Source organism: Ahaetulla prasina, chromosome 4 (assembly GCF_028640845.1).
Source record: "Ahaetulla prasina isolate Xishuangbanna chromosome 4, ASM2864084v1, whole genome shotgun sequence".
NCBI classification, from domain to species: domain Eukaryota; kingdom Metazoa; phylum Chordata; class Lepidosauria; order Squamata; family Colubridae; genus Ahaetulla; species Ahaetulla prasina.
The window spans coordinates 144,836,181-144,853,273 of NC_080542.1; the positions used below are offsets into that span (position 1 = coordinate 144,836,181).

Below are 17,093 nucleotides of genomic sequence, written 5' to 3' on the forward strand. Positions count from 1 at the left end.
TCCTCATTTGACCCATCTCGGAAGGATGGAAGGATAGGTCGATGGGTTAACCTTGAGCCGGTGAGAATTGAACTGCTGGCAGTCAGCAGTTAGCAGAAGTAGCCTGCAATGCTGCATTCTAACCACTGCGCCACCTCGTCTCTTCATTTGGGGTATTGGAAGTCCTGCAAGGGGACCAGGTAAAAGGAAGGGTCTCTGTCCTAGAAATTGCATGTCTGAAATGCAGTGATGTAAACAGATTCTGTATATTTTCTCCTTCAGGTGCTGACCTGCTCAGCCACCACTCTGAATGTGAAGCTCACCAATAACACAGAGACCCCTCTGGCCTTCAACCTTATTTTATCCACTCCCTTCTCCATATCCAGTGTGGACCCTGCGAAGAGCCTGAAAACATCTCATAGTGAAAGAGATGAAGGAGGAACACACCTGTTGCTCTACACCTTAGAAAATATGCTGGTACAGTCTTGTCCGAGGGACGTTGGGCAGCTCAGGATCACACTGGGTTAGATCCAGGTGGACCTAAATATGAGCCATGAGTGTGCAGCGACAGCCAAAAAAGCTAGCACAGTCCTTGGTTGTATAAACAGAGGCCTAGAATTAAAATCAGTATTAGCACCGCTTAGTAAGGCCACGCCTGGAATGCTGCATCCAGTTTTGGTCACCATATTATTAAAAAGATGTTGAGACTTTGGAAAAAGTATAGAGAAGAACAACTAGACTGATTAAAGACCTGGAGACTAAAACATACGAAGAAGGGTTGCAGGATTTGGGCATGGCCAGTCTAGAGAAAAGAAGGACTAGGGGTCACGTAATACCAGTCTTCCAGTATTTGAGGGGCTGCCAGAAAGAGAAAGGGGTCAACTTATTTTCCAAAGCAGCAGAAGGCAAGAGAAGCAGCAGCGGATGGAAACTAATCTAGGAAAGAAGTAACCTAGAACTGAGGAGAAATTTCCTGACAGTTAGAACAATTAACCAGTGGAACTGCTTGCCTCCAGAGGTTGTGGGTGCTTCATCACTGGAGGCTTGTAAGAAGAGACCGAACAGCCATTCATGTCGAGCCATATAAAGTTTCCTGCCTGAGCAGGGGGTTAGACTAGAAAACCTCCAAGGTCCCTTCCAGCTCTGTTCCGATTGATTGATTTAATTAAATAAATAAATTAAAATGAGTTTAAATTTAGAAGGGATTGATCGCCGAGAGATTTGCAGTGCTCCTCAAAAGGCTGATGTGACAGGAGAAATCGTCTTCTTGCTATGGTCCATTTTTCTCTCCCAGTTTCTCTCCCTTGTAGTCTGAAAGAAAATATTAAAACATTTCACTGTTTTCATAGACCAGCTGTCACCAACTGCGAGAAAATTTTGGTGGTCCACAGGAAAAATATTTGCATTTTTTATATAACACTAAATCAAGGGTTCTCAAACTATGGTCCCTGAGACAGATACATGCAATGAACATTTGTGTTGCTGCAGAGTCTCCCCCTTCGAGGTCTTTTTGTGCGGATCAAAGGGGGAGGACAGAAATTCCAACTTGGGGTCTGCTTCAGCCTCCTGGTGCCGGGCTTTGGACGAAGGCTGGAGGGAAGTACTGCTGGTGGTGACGCACCGGAGGGCCTCATTCCAGTGGGACTGCATCATGGCCTGGACCTGGCTGACCATCTCAGCCTGCTGAGCCTCCAGGCGCCGGTACCTGGCCTTGCACTCCCACAGGTCTTTCCTCTGCTTGGAAAGCCTATGCTCCTAGTCCTCAAAGAGGTGCTTCTGCCGAGCCTCCTTCTCGGCCAGATCCAATTTGAACTGAGCTGTTTTGCCAACTTTTTCTCGTGGTGGCTGCTTAGCTCCAACAACTGCTTCCTGTTGAGGCCCTAAGGAGCCCGGCGGGCAGGTGAAGAGTGGCTGGGAGGGGAGGGGCAAGTAGAGGCTGGCGAGGTGCCCCTTGATGTGAGTGACATTGAGTTGGCCACACCCTCCCAGTCACATGTCCACCTAGCCACGCCCACCCACCCAGTCATTAGGCAGATCATATTAGTGGTCCGCAGAATTTAAAATTATGAATTTAGTGGTCCCTGAGGTCTGAAAGGTTGGTGACCCCTGTCATAGACCAATCAAGGAGTTGGACAGGAGGTCTTCTAGTCAAAGGATTGGCCCGGAAAACATCTTTGTGCCGTTTGCACGGTACAGTTATTGAAATTGACTAAATCAGCAATATAGGCAGTCCTTAACTTACAACAGTTCATTTAGTGACCTCTCAAAGTTACAACGGCACTGAAAAAGTGACTTACGCCTGTTTTTCACACTTAGGACCATTGTGGCATCCCCAGGGTCATGTGATTAAAATTCAGACCCTTGACAACTGTTTCATACTTATGAACGGCTGCAGTGTCCCAGGGTCATGTGATCCCCTTTGTGACTTTCTGACAAGCAAAGTTGATGGGGAAGCCAGATTCACTTAACAGCCGTTTTACTAGCTTAACAGTTGCAGTGATTCATTTAACCACTGTGGCAAGAAAGATCGTAAAATGGAGCAAAATCCAGTTAACAAATGTCTGGTTTAGCAATAAAAATTTCGGCCTGAGTTGAGGACTACCTGTAATCCAGTTGCCTGTTTCTTCATCTCTTAGCCACCCTGAGAACTTACCTCTGTGCTTTGCCCTTTATATCTGGTTCTTCATAGGTGAAAGTCTCATTTCTCACAACCCTTGAGTTACTCACCTACCAACATCTCCCAGAGGACCGTCAGCCAACAGGGCTTCAAGTGATCCAGGAGGATAGCGGGGAGAAAATCTTGGAGTTTAAACAAGATCTTATCATCGAGTACAGCAACAAAGCTACACAGGTAAGCGGAAGCGGGGAAAATACGGGCTGCCATTTTTATTTGTCCAGGTTCATGCAGATGACAAATTCAACAGAAGGACATAATAGGGCTCCCTTGGGGTGAATCCCATAATTCTTTTACTTTAATATTTAATTTAATTTTAATAATAATAATAATATTTTAATTTTTATATCGCCCTTCTCCCAAAGGACTCAGGGCGGTTAACAGCCAGATAAAAATACAATTCAATATACAATAAAACCCATTTAAAAAACTTATTCAACCTCGGCCAAATTAAAACTATAAAAGACATTATATAAATCCCCATTTAAAATCCAATTTAAAACCCATATTATGCCAGTCCTGCTCGGAAGAATAGATAAGTCTTCAACTTTCTTGCATATCTTCAGCGCCATGGTGGTCCAGTGGTTAGAATTCAGAATTGCAGGCTGACTCTGCCCACCGCCAGCAGTTCGATCCTCCCCAGCTCAAGGTTGACTCAGCATTCCAACTTTCCGAGGTCGATTTAAATAGGGACCCAGACTACGGCATCTTGCTGACTCTGAAACCGCTTAAAGAGGGCTGTAAAGCCCTGTGAAGTGGTATATAAATCTAAGTACTATTGATATTGCTACCATCCATGGGAATTTTGGAAGGCTTGCATGATGACATAATCTCTATCAGAATGGACTATTAAACCATTTTTAGCTGCAGCTCCTCCACGGCCTTTCATAAATCCATTTTTCTTGGTATATGCAGAGCTGAGCCTTTGCTCAGCACCAAGCAGCTGATTCTGAATTTTCTCCCTTCTCCTTTTTCTTTTTTTAAATCAAAATGTCATCAGTTTAATTAGATTTCTTGCATCTATCCAGAAAACTGTTGGTATTGAAGGTAATAAATGTTCAATATTAAATTGCTGATATAGAATATTGCTTACTGGACTATGAGAGAAGAAGGTATCTATTTTCTGGAAGCCACTGTACATAGTTCTACTGGTTTTTTTGCCAAGCATTTGGGTTGGATGGGTTTTGCGAAAAACGTATTTTTGGAAAATACTTCCTGCATCTTATTTTGGTTTCAGATATGGCCACTATTCATCTAGTTTGCTTGAAGCAGAGACTAATAATTCTCTTCCAACTATCATATTTTATTAAAAGCTTTGTGAAGTGCAAGTCCATTTATCAGATGCACAAAGGTGGTTTACACTGAAACAAAATCAACCACTGGAGCATGTTACAATTATTGCACATAATGCATTTCTGCAAGTGAAGCAAAATATCCATTTGTTGGTTGGTTGTTTTAATACAATTTAGAGTCCACCTTATTCAAAACAATTCTGGTTAGCTTATACTTTAAACAGGTAAGGAGAATAAAAAATGAAAAACAGATTTTAGGTATTCTTAGAACAGTATTTCTCAACCTTGGTAATTTCCAAACGTGCGGTCAACTCCCAGAAGGCTGGCTTGAGAATTCTGGAATTGAAGTCCACATCCTGTAGAGCAGGGGTCTCCAACCTTGGCAACTTTAAGACTCAGCTTTACTGGCTGAGGAACTCTGGGAGTTGAAGTCCACAAGTCTTAAAGTTGCCAAGGTTGGAGACCCCTGCTATAGAGTTCAGCTACCATCTTGCCCCAAGGCCTGGAAGGACAGCCATGTTTTCAGAGACTTTCTTCATTTAATTTGGTGCGATGACATCATGATGTACACGACAACCATGCCATTATGTTTCTTCCAGAGGCCTTTGCCCGCAAAGCTCACACTAAGACCCCGCCTTAAGATATTTACTAGAATATTTCTTTTTCCATCCCACAAAGGACAGCCGGGGAAGAACTTAGCCTTCTCAAAATAGTTTTTCATGGTCCCCTCATTTGATCTCGTTGCAGGTGCTCCCCCTGACTGCATACCTGACCATCCCAGTACTTGAACTTGCTTGCGAAACGATTGATTTTAAGACCTGCCTAGTTAACCAAACGAGGTCTGAAGGGGCACTTCTGGCGAACCGCAGTGGATGCAGAAGCTACTGGGCAGTTTTCCTGCGTAAGAGAAATGGTCGAACTGGTTTTCCTTGTGCTGATGCAGAGTTCCTTATAGGGAGAACTTTCTCTTAAATTCCACTTTTTTTTTTTTTTTTGCAAATTCTGAAATAAGAGCTGGTCTAAAATCAGAATTGAAGAAATTATCTGCATTTTGATACAGAGAGTTTGAATTATTTTTAGATAGATGATAGATAGATAGATAGATAGATAGATAGATAGATAGATAGATAGATAGATAGATAGATAGATAGATAGATGATAGATAATATAGATCATGGATAGATGATAAGGTAAAAGTTCCCCTTGCACATACGTGCTAGTTGTTCCCGACTCTAGGGGGCGGTGCTCATCTCCATTTCAAAGCTGAAGAATCAGCACTGTCCGAAGACGTCTGGTCATCAAGTGGCCGGCATGACTAAACGCCGAAGGTGCATAGAACGCTGTTACCTTCCCACCAAACTTGGTCCCTATTTTTAATGTGCTTTCAAACTGCTTGGTTAGGCAGAAGCTGGGACAAGTAATGGGAGCTCACCCCATTACTAGGGATTCAAACCACTGAACTGCTGACCTTTCGATTGACAAGCTCAGCGTCTTAGCCACTGAGCTATCACGTCCCTTAGATGATAGAGAGCTAAATTGAGGGAGGGAGAGGGAGAGGGAGAGGGAGAGGGAGAGGGAGAGAGAGAGAGAGAGAGAGAGAGAGAGAGAGAGAGAGAGAGAGAGAGAGAGAGAGAGAGAGCACATTCACCTGCTTTAGTCATAAAGCCAACTGGGTGTTGGAACCAAATCTCAGTCCTGGAAGTAAGGAAAATCCTTCCAACACTGTTGCTAAAGACTGCAAGGGTTTATATATGTAGTTTTGAGGAGTCAAGACTGATTCAAAGGCTCTTTAAAAAATGAGTAAATAATCAGCAATTTCCACTGAGATTTGAGCTAGTTTGGAGAAGTGGTGAAGATGCTGGCCTAGATGCCAGGAGGTGGTGATTTCTAGTGCTACTTTAGGCATGAATCCAGCTGGATGACTTTGGGCTAATCATCAGGAGGCTGGGAGTTCTAGTCCCGCTTCAGGCACAGAAGTCATTTGGATAACCTTGCGCTCTCTTGCACCTCAGTCCAATCCACCTCACAGGATTGTTGTTGGGAAAATAGGAGAAACAAGAAAGAGTATTAAATATGTTTGTTTTCCTAAATTACTAATAAATGAATAAAGGCAGATTAAAAAAACCCCAAATGAATAAATATTCTTAGCAGCAGCCAAGGATTAGTCGAGAATGATAGATTATCTTTCTTTTAAGATATCTGTTGACACTTTAACCAGCACTTCTTAATTTCATTTTAAAGCTGAAGATGAACGACATAAGTATCCTGAAGTGTTTTCCATCTCTCCAAGTAGCGGCATCCTTGAGGCCCGCAAAGGTAGCACAGCTACCAAAACCCAACTGGTGGTCCGTTTTACCCCAAGGTAGGTCAGGAGGAACCCCTCGTAGTTCTTCTGCACGTCCCATGCCTGATCTGGCCCACGCACGACTGAGGAACTGGTCGTGGCCTGGGAGCAGGCGCGGCCGGGCCCTGGACCGTGTCGCGCCTTTGCGGCCTCTGACCCGGCGTAGATCTCGTCCGGCCCCTTGGTTCTCCGAGGGGCTGAGGGAGATGAAGCGGAGAAGACGCCTAGAGAGCACCTGGAGGTCCAGTCGCTCCGAGCTGATCGGACACTAGTTGGGACCTATACTAGGACCTACCTAGTGGCAATGAGGGAAGCGGCGCTCTCGCCTCCACCCTCATTGCGTCGGCAGATAACCGCCCGGCCGCCCTGTTTGGGTGACCCGCTCTCTCCTACATCAGGAGGTGCGGGATGACCCTTGCAGGACGAGCCGAGGAGTTTAGTGGTTATCTATACGATAAAATCGTTCAGCTGAGGGCGGTCTGGACGAATTTGGGATGATCAAGCGAGGAGAGGAGGCACGTCTTGTTGAGCACATTTGGGATGAGTTTGACCCTGTGGCTCCGAGGGGCGTGGACAGGTTGTTGGGGAGGCTTCACGGCACGACATGTTTACTGGACCCGTGCCCTTCCTGGCTGGTACTGGCCACTCAGGCGGTGACACGAGGCTGGCTCAGAGGATTATCAACGCTTCTTTGTTGGATGGGGTTTTCCTGCCGCCTTGAAAGAGGCGGTGGTGAGACCCTCCTTAAAGCCCTCTTTGGACCCAGCTATTTTGGCTAATTATCGTCCAGTCTCCAACCTTCGCTTTGTTGCGAAGGTTGTAGAAATGCCGTGGCGACAGCTGCCCCAACACCTGGATGAAGATGTCTATCTAGACCCGTTCCAGTCCGGCTTCCGACCCGGATACAGCACGGAGACAGCTTTGGTCGCATTGGTGGATGATCTCTGGAGGGCCAGGGACAGGGATATTCCTCTGCCCTGGTCCTATTAGACCTCTCAGCGGCGTTCGATACCATCGATCATGGTATCCTGCTGCGCGGTTGGAGGATTGGGAGTGGGAGGCACCGTATATCGGTGGTTCTCCTCCTATCTCTCCGACCGGTGCAGAGCGGTGTTGACAGGGGGCAGAGGTGACCGCGAGGGGCCTCACTTGTGGGGTCCCAGGTCGATTCTCGCCCTGCTGTTCAACATCTACATGAAGCCGCTGGGTGAGATCATCAGTGGTTTGGGGTGAGATACCAGCAGTGCGCTGATGACACTCAGCTGTACTTTTCCACCCGGACCACCCCAATGAAGCTGTTGAAGTGCTGTCCCGGTGTTTGGAGGCTGTCGGGTCTGGATGGGGAGAAACAGGCTCAAGCTTAATCCCTCCAAGGCGGAGTGGCTGTGGATGCGGCACCCGATTCAGTCAGCTGCAGCCGCGGCTGGCTGTTGGGCGAGTTACTGGCCCCAAAGGATAGGGTGCGCAACTTGGGTGTCCTTCTGGATGATCGGCTGTCGTTTGAAGATCATTTGTGCCGTCTCCAGGAGGGCCTTCCACCAGGTTCGCCTGGTCCGGCAGTTGCGCCTTCCTTGATCGGGATGCCTTATGCAGTCACTCATGCGCTCGTTACCTCTCGCTTGGATTACTGTAATGCTCTCTACATGGGGCTCCCCTGAAGTGCGCTCGGAGGCTTCAGTTAGTCAGAATGCAGCTGCGGGTGATAGAGGAGCTACGTAGCTCCCATGTAACACCGCTCCTGCGCAGACTGCACTGGCTGCCTGTGGCCTTCGGGTGCACTTTAAGGTGTTGGTTATGACCTTTAAAGCGCTCCATGGCTTAGGACCTGGGTACTTACGGGACCGCCTGCTGTTACCATCGCCTCCCACCGACCCGTCGCTCCCACAGAGAGGGACTTCTCAGGGTGCCGTCCGCCAAACAATGTCGGCTGGCGGCCCCAGGAAGGGCCTTCTCTGTGGGGGCTCACTCTGGAAGCAGAGCTTCCCCGGGCTTCGCCAAATTCCTGACCTTCGGACATTTCGTCATGAACTCAAGACTCACCTTTTTATCCAGCGAGGGCTGGCTTAAATTGGGATTTTAAATTTTAAATTTATTAATTTTAAATGGGGTTTTAGTAGAGTAAATTTTAATCATTGGGCTAATTTAAATAAGTTTTTAAATTGGATTTTAAATTTGTATATTGTATTGCTGGTTTTATTATGCCTGTACACGCCCTAGTCCTTCGGGAGAAGGCGGTATAAATAAAATAAATAAATAAATAAATAAATAATAAATAGTTTGGAGAAGTGGTGAAGATGCTGGCCTAGATGCCAGGAGGTGGTGATTTCTAGTGCTACTTTAGGCTTGAATCAGCTGGATGACTTTGGGCTAATCATCAGGAGGCTGGCATGACTAAACGCCGAAGGTGCATAGAACGCTGTTACCTTCCCACCAAACTTGGTCCCTATTTTTAATGTGCTTTCAAACTGCTTGGTTAGGCAGAAGCTGGGACAAGTAATGGGAGCTCACCCCATTACTAGGGATTCAAACCACTGAACTGCTGACCTTTCGATTGACAAGCTCAGCGTCTTAGCCACTGAGCTATCACGTCCCTTAGATGATAGAGAGCTAAATTGAGGGAGGGAGAGGGAGAGGGAGAGGGAGAGGGAGAGGGAGAGGGAGGGAGGGAGGGAGGGAGGGAGGGAGGGAGGGAGAGAGAGAGAGAGAGAGAGAGAGAGAGAGAGAGAGAGAGAGAGAGAGAGAGAGAGAGAGAGAGAGCACATTCACCTGCTTTAGTCATAAAGCCAACTGGGTGTTGGAACCAAATCTCAGTCCTGGAAGTAAGGAAAATCCTTCCAACACTGTTGCTAAAGACTGCAAGGGTTTATATATGTAGTTTTGAGGAGTCAAGACTGATTCAAAGGCTCTTTAAAAAAAAACATACCTGGTCCCAGTTCATCTTCAAAAATAATATGTGATAAACTAAAATTACCTTAAGGAGAGAGGAAAAAAAACCCGAAGAAACCAAACCAGCAATAACTGCTTATGAGTTCCTAGAAAACTCTGAAAATGGAGCCCAGCAGTAATAAATACTGTGCTGTTTGTTTGTTTTTATTGTTCCCAAATGCACTGATGCCCCATTTTCTAGCTGATTATTCACGGATTCTAATAATCATTATTCTCCCCTCCACCCCCCAAAGCAGTACACTGGCTACTTTAGGGAATTTACTCATTGAAGTAAGGATTCTTGGGGGGGGGGGGAGAGAAAAAAACCTTGTTCCAATTGCACATTGATCCCAGCACTGCAGATAAGGCAATCTATTTCAGACTGCTGATCAGTCAAGTTCCTCAGGTACCCCTATCTCCCTCCACCAACCCCAACCCACCTCCATTGGACAGGTAGACCCCTTACACCCTAGTGATTAATTCATACAAAGGACCTATTTTTAATAGGTTTCCTTAAAGACCAGAAAGCCAAAGATCTTTGCTACGCCTCGTTCCCAAATTCATTCCCGTGGCACTGGACTTCAAAAGCTCTGCCCACCGAGGAGGGTTCACACTCAACAGTCATAAAGCCGGATTGCACATCAGGACGGATAGCAGGTTGTTTTCCAGCAGGTTGTGTGAAGAGCCTGACGTTCTGCTCAGTTCCCTGGATATTCAAATACCGCAGCTGCTCCCATCCCGGTCCCAATGCACATTGAAACCACGCCATAGCCTCTGAAACAAGAAGGCATATGATGGCTAAGCTCCCTAGGCAAAGGGTCTTCTTAGGGATCAGGAGTTTGGAAGACACAAAGGGGTTTGGGGAAAGAGGAAACTTTGTGACAGAGAATGGCCTAATTGTGAAGGTGCAGGTCTAGAAACCAGGAGATGACAAATTCTAGTCCCACTTTAAGCATGAAAGTCAGTTGAGTGACTTTGGGCCAATCATCAGGAGGCTGGGAGTTCTAGTCCCGCTTCAGGCACGGAAGTCATTTGGATAACCTTGCGCTCTGTTGCACCTCAGTCCAATCCACCTCACAGGATTGTTGTTGGGAAAATAGGAGAAACAAGAAAGAGTATTAAATATGTTTGTTTTCCAAAATTACTAATAAATTAATAAAGGCAGATTAAAAAAACCCCAAATGAATAAATATTCTTAGCAGCAGCCAAGGATTAGTCGAGAATGATAGATTAGCTTTCTTTTAAGATATCTGTTGAAACTCTAACCAGCACTTCTTAATTTCATTTTAAAGCTGAAGATGAACGACATAAGTATCCTGAAGTGTTTTCCATCTCTCCAAGTAGCGGCATCCTTGAGGCCCGCAAAGGTAGCACAGCTACCAAAACCCAACTGGTGGTCCGTTTTACCCCAAGGTAGGTCAGGAGGAGCCCCTCGTAGTTCTTCTGCACGTCCGATGCCTGATCTGGCCCAGGGATGGTAACTGTGTTATCCTTGTTAATTGCCCAGTAGGGAACACAATTGTGTTCCCACACAGTTGGGACTTTGGTGGGAAAAATGATTTTGGCACCGCATGGGCTTACTCCACCTCACGAAAATAAGGCAGGAAGGACATTTTTCCCCACTTTTGAAATTTCCGAAAATTCAAAATGGCATTGCTTGGGGAATTTTCATAGAGGAATAGAAAAATGTTTTTGCTTTCCAAAGCCATACCACTCCCATTCCCATTTAAAAACTCTTGGGCGGGTGGGGGAAATTATGTATTTCAGTCTTACCACTTCTGAAATGGGATAGGGCTTCCTGCCTGAGCAGGGGGCTGGACTAGAAGATCTCCAAGATCCCTTCCTCCTTTCCTCCCCTCCCCTCCCCTCCCCTCCGCTGTACTCTGCTGTTGTTCTGTTCTGTTGACACTGAATTGCCATTGGAGATAGTACCTGGCTCCTTGCTGCGTGACCACAGCCCTGCCCGAGCTGTTGGAGGTACTGGCTGCTGTGGCGGTTGAGACCCCAAACTTATAGTTATGGGGATTTCAACTTGCCATCGGCTGGCCTGTCATCAACGGCAGCTCGGGAGTTCAGGCTTCCATGACGGCCTTGGACCTGATTCGAGTAAATGATGGCCCCTCGCACACAGGGGAGGCATGCTAGATCTGATTTTATCTCTGGACAGTGGTTAAATGATCTGGTATTAGATGATTTAGTAACAGAACCAATGTCATGGTCGGATCATTTTCTCCTTCGCCTAGACTTCCGAACCGCTATTCACCACATGCGGGAGGCGGAACCTATCGGTGGTTCCGTCCCAGGCGCCTGATGGACCCTGAGAGGTTCCAGGCGGAGCTTGGGCCATTCCTGAGGATCTGGCCAGCACGACTGAGGACCTGGTCGTGGCCTGGGAGCAGGCCGCGGCCGGGGCCCTGGATCGTGTCGCGCCTTTGCGGCCTCTGACCCGGCGTAGATCTCGTCCGGCCCCTTGGTTCTCCGAGGGGCTGAGGGAGATGAAACGCCGGAGAAGGCGCCTAGAGAGCACCTGGAGGTCCAGTCGCTCCGAAGCTGATCGGACACTTGTTAGGACCTATACTAGGACCTACCTAGTGGCAATGAGGGAAGCGGCTCCTCGCCTCACCCTCATTGCGTCGGCAGATAACCGCCCGGCCGCCCTGTTTCGGGTGACCCGCTCTCTCCTACATCAGGAGGTGCGGGATGACCCTTTGCAGGGACGAGCCGAGGAGTTTAGTGGTTATCTATACGATAAAATCGCTCAGCTGAGGGACGGTCTGGACCGAATTTGGGATGATCAAGCGAGGAGAGGAGGCACGTCTTGTTGAGCACATTTGGGATGAGTTTGACCCTGTGGCTCCGAGGGCGTGGACAGGTTGTTGGGGAGGCTTCACGGCACGACATGTTTACTGGACCCGTGCCCTTCCTGGCTGGTACTGGCCACTCAGGCGGTGACACGAGGCTGGCTCAGAGGATTATCAACGCTTCTTTGTTGGATGGGGTTTTCCTGCCGCCTTGAAAGAGGCGGTGGTGAGACCCTCCTTAAAGCCCTCTTTGGACCCAGCTATTTTGGCTAATTATCGTCCAGTCTCCAACCTTCGCTTTGTTGCGAAGGTTGTAGAAAATGCCGTGTGCGCGACAGCTGCCCCAACACCTGGATGAAGATGTCTATCTAGACCCGTTCCAGTCCGGCTTCCGACCCGGATACAACGGAGACAGCTTTGGTCGCATTGGTGGATGATCTCTGGAGGGCCAGGGACAAGGGATATTCCTCTGCCCTGGTCCTATTAGACCTCTCAGCGGCGATACCATCGATCATGGTATCCTGCTGCGCGGTTGGAGGATTGGGAGTGGGAGGCACCGTATATCGGTGGTTCTCCTCCTATCTCTCCGACCGATGCGAGCGGTGTTGACAGGGGGCAGAGGTCGACCGCGAGGGGCCTCACTTGTGGGGTCCCTCAGGGGTCGATTCTCTCGCCCTGCTGTTCAACATCTACATGAAGCCGCTGGGTGAGATCATCAGTGGTTTCGGGTGAGATACCAGCAGTGCGCTGGCGACACTCAGCTGTACTTTTCCACCCGGACCACCCCAATGAAGCTGTTGAAGTGCTGTCCCGGTGTTTGGAGGCTGTACGGGTCTGGATGGGGAGAAACAGGCTCAAGCTTAATCCCTCCAAGGCGGAGTGGCTGTGGATGCGGCACCCGATTCAGTCAGCTGCAGCGCGGCTGGCTGTTGGTGGCAGTTACTGGCCCCAAAGGATAGGGTGCGCAACTTGGGTGTCCTTCTGGATGATCGGCTGTCGTTTGAAGATCATTTGTGGCCGTCTCCAGGAGGGCCTTCCACCAGGTTCGCCTGGTCCGGCAGTTCGCCCTTCCTTGATCGGGATGCCTTATGCACGGTCACTCATGCGCTCGTTACCTCTCGCTTGGATTACTGTAATGCTCTCTACATGGGGCTCCCCTGAAGTGCGCTCGGAGGCTTCAGTTAGTCAGAATGCAGCTGCGGGTGATAGAGGGAGCTACGTAGCTCCCATGTAACACCGCTCCTGCGCAGACTGCACTGGCTGCCTGTGGCCTTCGGGTGCACTTTAAGGTGTTGGTTATGACCTTTAAAGCGCTCCATGGCTTAGGACCTGGGTACTTACGGGACCGCCTGCTGTTACCATACGCCTCCCACCGACCCGTACGCTCCCACAGAGAGGGACTTCTCAGGGTGCCGTCCGCCAAACAATGTCGGCTGGCGGCCCCAGGAAGGGCCTTCTCTGTGGGGCTCCCACACTCTGGAGCAGGCTTCCCCGGGTTTCGCCAAATACCTGACCTTCGGACATTTCGTCATGAACTCAAGACTCACCTTTTTATCCACGCGGGGCTGGCTTAAATTGGGATTTTAAATTTTAAATTTATTAATTTTAAATGGGGTTTTAGTAGAGTAAATTTTAATCATTGGGCTAATTTAAATAAGTTTTTTAAATTGGATTTTAAATTTGTATATTGTATTGCTGGTTTTTATTATGCCTGTACACCGCCCTGAGTCCTTCGGGAGAAGGGCGGTATAAAAATAAAATAAAATAAAATAAATAAATAAATAATAAATAGTTTGGAGAAGTGGTGAAGATGCTGGCCTAGATGCCAGGAGGTGGTGATTTCTAGTGCTACTTTAGGCTTGAATCCAGCTGGATGACTTTGGGCTAATCATCAGGAGGCTGGGAGTTCTAGTCCCGCTTCAGGCACAGAAGTCATTTGGATAACCTTGCGCTCTGTTGCACCTCAGTCCAATCCACCTCACAGGATTGTTGTTGGGAAAATAGGAGAAACAAGAAAGAGTATTAAATATGTTTGTTTTCCAAAATTACTAATAAATTAATAAAGGCAGATTAAAAAAACCCCAAATGAATAAATATTCTTAGCAGCAGCCAAGGATTAGTCGAGAATGATAGATTAGCTTTCTTTTAAGATATCTGTTGAAACTCTAACAGCACTTCTTAATTTCATTTTAAAGCTGAAGATGAACGACATAAGTATCCTGAAGTGTTTTCCATCTCTCCAAGTAGCGGCATCCTTGAGGCCATAAGGTAGCACAGCTACCAAAACCCAACTGGTGGTCCGTTTTACCCCAAGGTAGGTCAGGAGGAGCCCCTCGTAGTTCTTCTGCACGTCCCATGCCTGATCTGGCCCAGGGATGGTAACTGTGTTATCCTTGTTAATTGCCCAGTAGGGAACACAATTGTGTTCCCACACAGTTGGGAATTTGGTGGGAAAAATGATTTTGGCACCGCATGGGCTTACTCCACCTCACGAAAATAAGGCAGGAAGGACATTTTCCCCCACTTTTGAAATTTCCGAAAATTCAAAATGGCATTGCTTGGGGAATTTTCATAGAGGAATAGAAAAATGTTTTTGCTTTCCAAAGCCATACCACTCCCATTCCCATTTAAAAACTCTTGGGCGGGTGGGGGAAATTATGTATTTCAGTCTTACCACTTCTGAAATGGGATAGGGCTTCCTGCCTGAGCAGGGGGCTGGACTAGAAGATCTCCAAGATCCCTTCCTCCTTTCCTCCCCTCCCCTCCCCTCCCCTCCGCTGTACTCTGCTGTTGTTCTGTTCTGTTGACACTGAATTGCCATTGGAGATAGTGGGAACCTCTCATTTAGCAGGTATTCAACCCCCACTGGGTCAGCTGCTTGGACATTACACTAAGTTAAACTTGATGGTCTCAGACGTTCCTCTTGACTCTAGAACCATGAATGAGTTGAGTCCCCAAACCAGGCAGGTTGGGGGCTTGTTCTAGAACGTTTGTGGCAAGTAGAACTCAGCCGTTTTCTTCATGTCTTCTTCTGCAGCATGCCACCACATAGTTCATGAAGATGGCAGTTTTGTCACTGTCGGAATACAGGTGGTCCCCGGTAATGGTTCATTTAGTTACCATTCAAAGATACAATACTGAAAAAAAGTGACTTGTGACCATTTTTTCACACGACCATTGCAGCATCCCCATGGTCAGGAGTGGGGTTCAGCTGGTTCAGGCGAACCGGTAGTTCCGATGATCAGCTGGCCCCACCCACCTGCCCCCACCCTACCCTGTCTATATTTCCTTATTTCTGGCTCAGCCGATTTGCGTGGCACAGCTGATTTCCATACCTCCACTGTTCTACCTACGGGGGCTGCCTTAGAAGGTAAGAAGCCGAGCTTCAAACTGCTGTATTTTGAACGCTATATGCAAGTGCGTTAGGTGCCTGTACGCGGAAAGTGCACACTCACCAAACAAACCGGTTGCATCCCACCACTGCCCATGGTCATGTGATCAAAATTCAGGCCATTGTCAGCTGGTTCGTATTTATGACGGTTGCAGTGTCCCGGGGTCATGCGATCCCATTTTGAAGCCTTCTGACAAGCAAAGTCAATGGGGAAGCCAGATTAAATTTAACAACTGTGTTACGAAAGACCGTGAAATGGGGCAAAACTCACTTATCAAATGTCTTACTTAGCAACAGAAGTGCTGGGCTCAGTTGTGATCATAATTTAAGGACCACCTGGATATATGCAGGGCTTTAACTTGGCTTGGACTGAGAAGAGTGGATGAAGGAGCAGCAGGCCAAGCGAACCAGAATGGGACAACTGCCTCAGCCAATTCGCTGTGGCCAACTCGCCACGGGATAACTTGTTTGCAAGAGAGTTCAACAATCCAATTTAATGACTTAAAATAATTTTTAAAAAATACATTAATGTTTTTTCATTCACATTTTATTTTGTCCTTCCTTTGGCATCTTTTCTTCATTAATTCTATTCAACAATGTCTTTTCTATTAGTGTTAACTCTTGTCCTGCAGCGAGTTGTTCCAAAGCAAGTTGCCAATGGAGACTTGTCCTGTGGGGAGTTTTCCGGTCACGTGGTAGGAGAGGCCCTTCCGTGGTGTTTTTATCAAAGGGAAGGCTCACTTCTTTAGCCCTTCTTTTCATTTCAGAGACAATGTGGACTATGAAACCACAGTGACCGTTGTCGGCATGCTGGGAGAGAAGCCGTGCCTGCTGCTTGTCCAAGGAAAGGGCTCCTATGATGAGAGGTATGAAGACCTCCTCATGAGCACCTGAAGGACAAGCCATGGGGGCCTTCTTGCAAGCAGCTTAACGGTAGCTGGGTGGTTGTTGTTTTTTCTGCAATGCTAGAGAAAAATAAAATATTTCTATACCCCTGGCAAGCTTGTATTTTCATGTTTTAGCTTTCAGTCCCCTAACGGTCTTTGTGCACTTCTCTGTACTCTTTCTACAGCAGGCACGTCAAAACACACGGACCACAACCTGGATACAGCCCGCACTGGCCATGTCCACTCCCAACCCTGCAAGGGCAAAAACAATCCCGATATGTCACGATACAATCAGGTTTGACACCCCTGTTCTAGACTGTCGGCATGTTGTGGCAACCAAAACTACAATATTCCAAGATTGATTTGACTAAAGCTTTGTAAAGCAGTATTAACACTTCACGCGATCTTGATTTTATCCCTCTTGTTAATGCAGCCTAGGCTTTTTTGACTACCGCTGCACACGGCTGGCTCATATTTAAGTGATTGTCCATTAAGACTCCAAGATCCCTCTCACAGTATTAAGTGCAGGTTGTCCTCAACTTACAATAGTTCAGTTAATGACAAGTTATACAGGCACTGAAAAAAGTTGACTTATGACCATTTTTCGCACTTAACCACCACTGCAGCATCCCCATGGTCATGTGATCAATATTCAGGCACTTGTCAACTGATCTGTATTTATGACAGTTGCAGTGTCCCACAATCTAACCCTAACCCTTTTGCGACCTTCTGGCAAGAGTCTGGGGAAGCCAGATTCACTTAACAACCAAGTTACTAACTTAACTGTAGTGATTCATTTA

General features: G+C 47.2%; 1 protein-coding gene across 1 annotated transcript in view; it reads left to right on the plus strand.

The window, feature by feature from the left end:
* Window positions 1-6,321, plus strand: part of DLEC1 (DLEC1 cilia and flagella associated protein) — an 86,942-nt gene extending 80,621 nt beyond the window's left edge. The window contains exons 34-37 of the mRNA XM_058183285.1: window positions 262-456; window positions 2,669-2,830; window positions 4,693-4,846; window positions 6,187-6,321. Coding sequence (XP_058039268.1) covers window positions 262-456; window positions 2,669-2,830; window positions 4,693-4,846; window positions 6,187-6,311 — 636 coding nt within the window. The 3' untranslated portion in view covers window positions 6,312-6,321. The remainder of the gene's footprint in view (window positions 1-261; window positions 457-2,668; window positions 2,831-4,692; window positions 4,847-6,186) is intronic.
* Window positions 6,322-17,093: the final 10,772 nt, after the last annotated feature.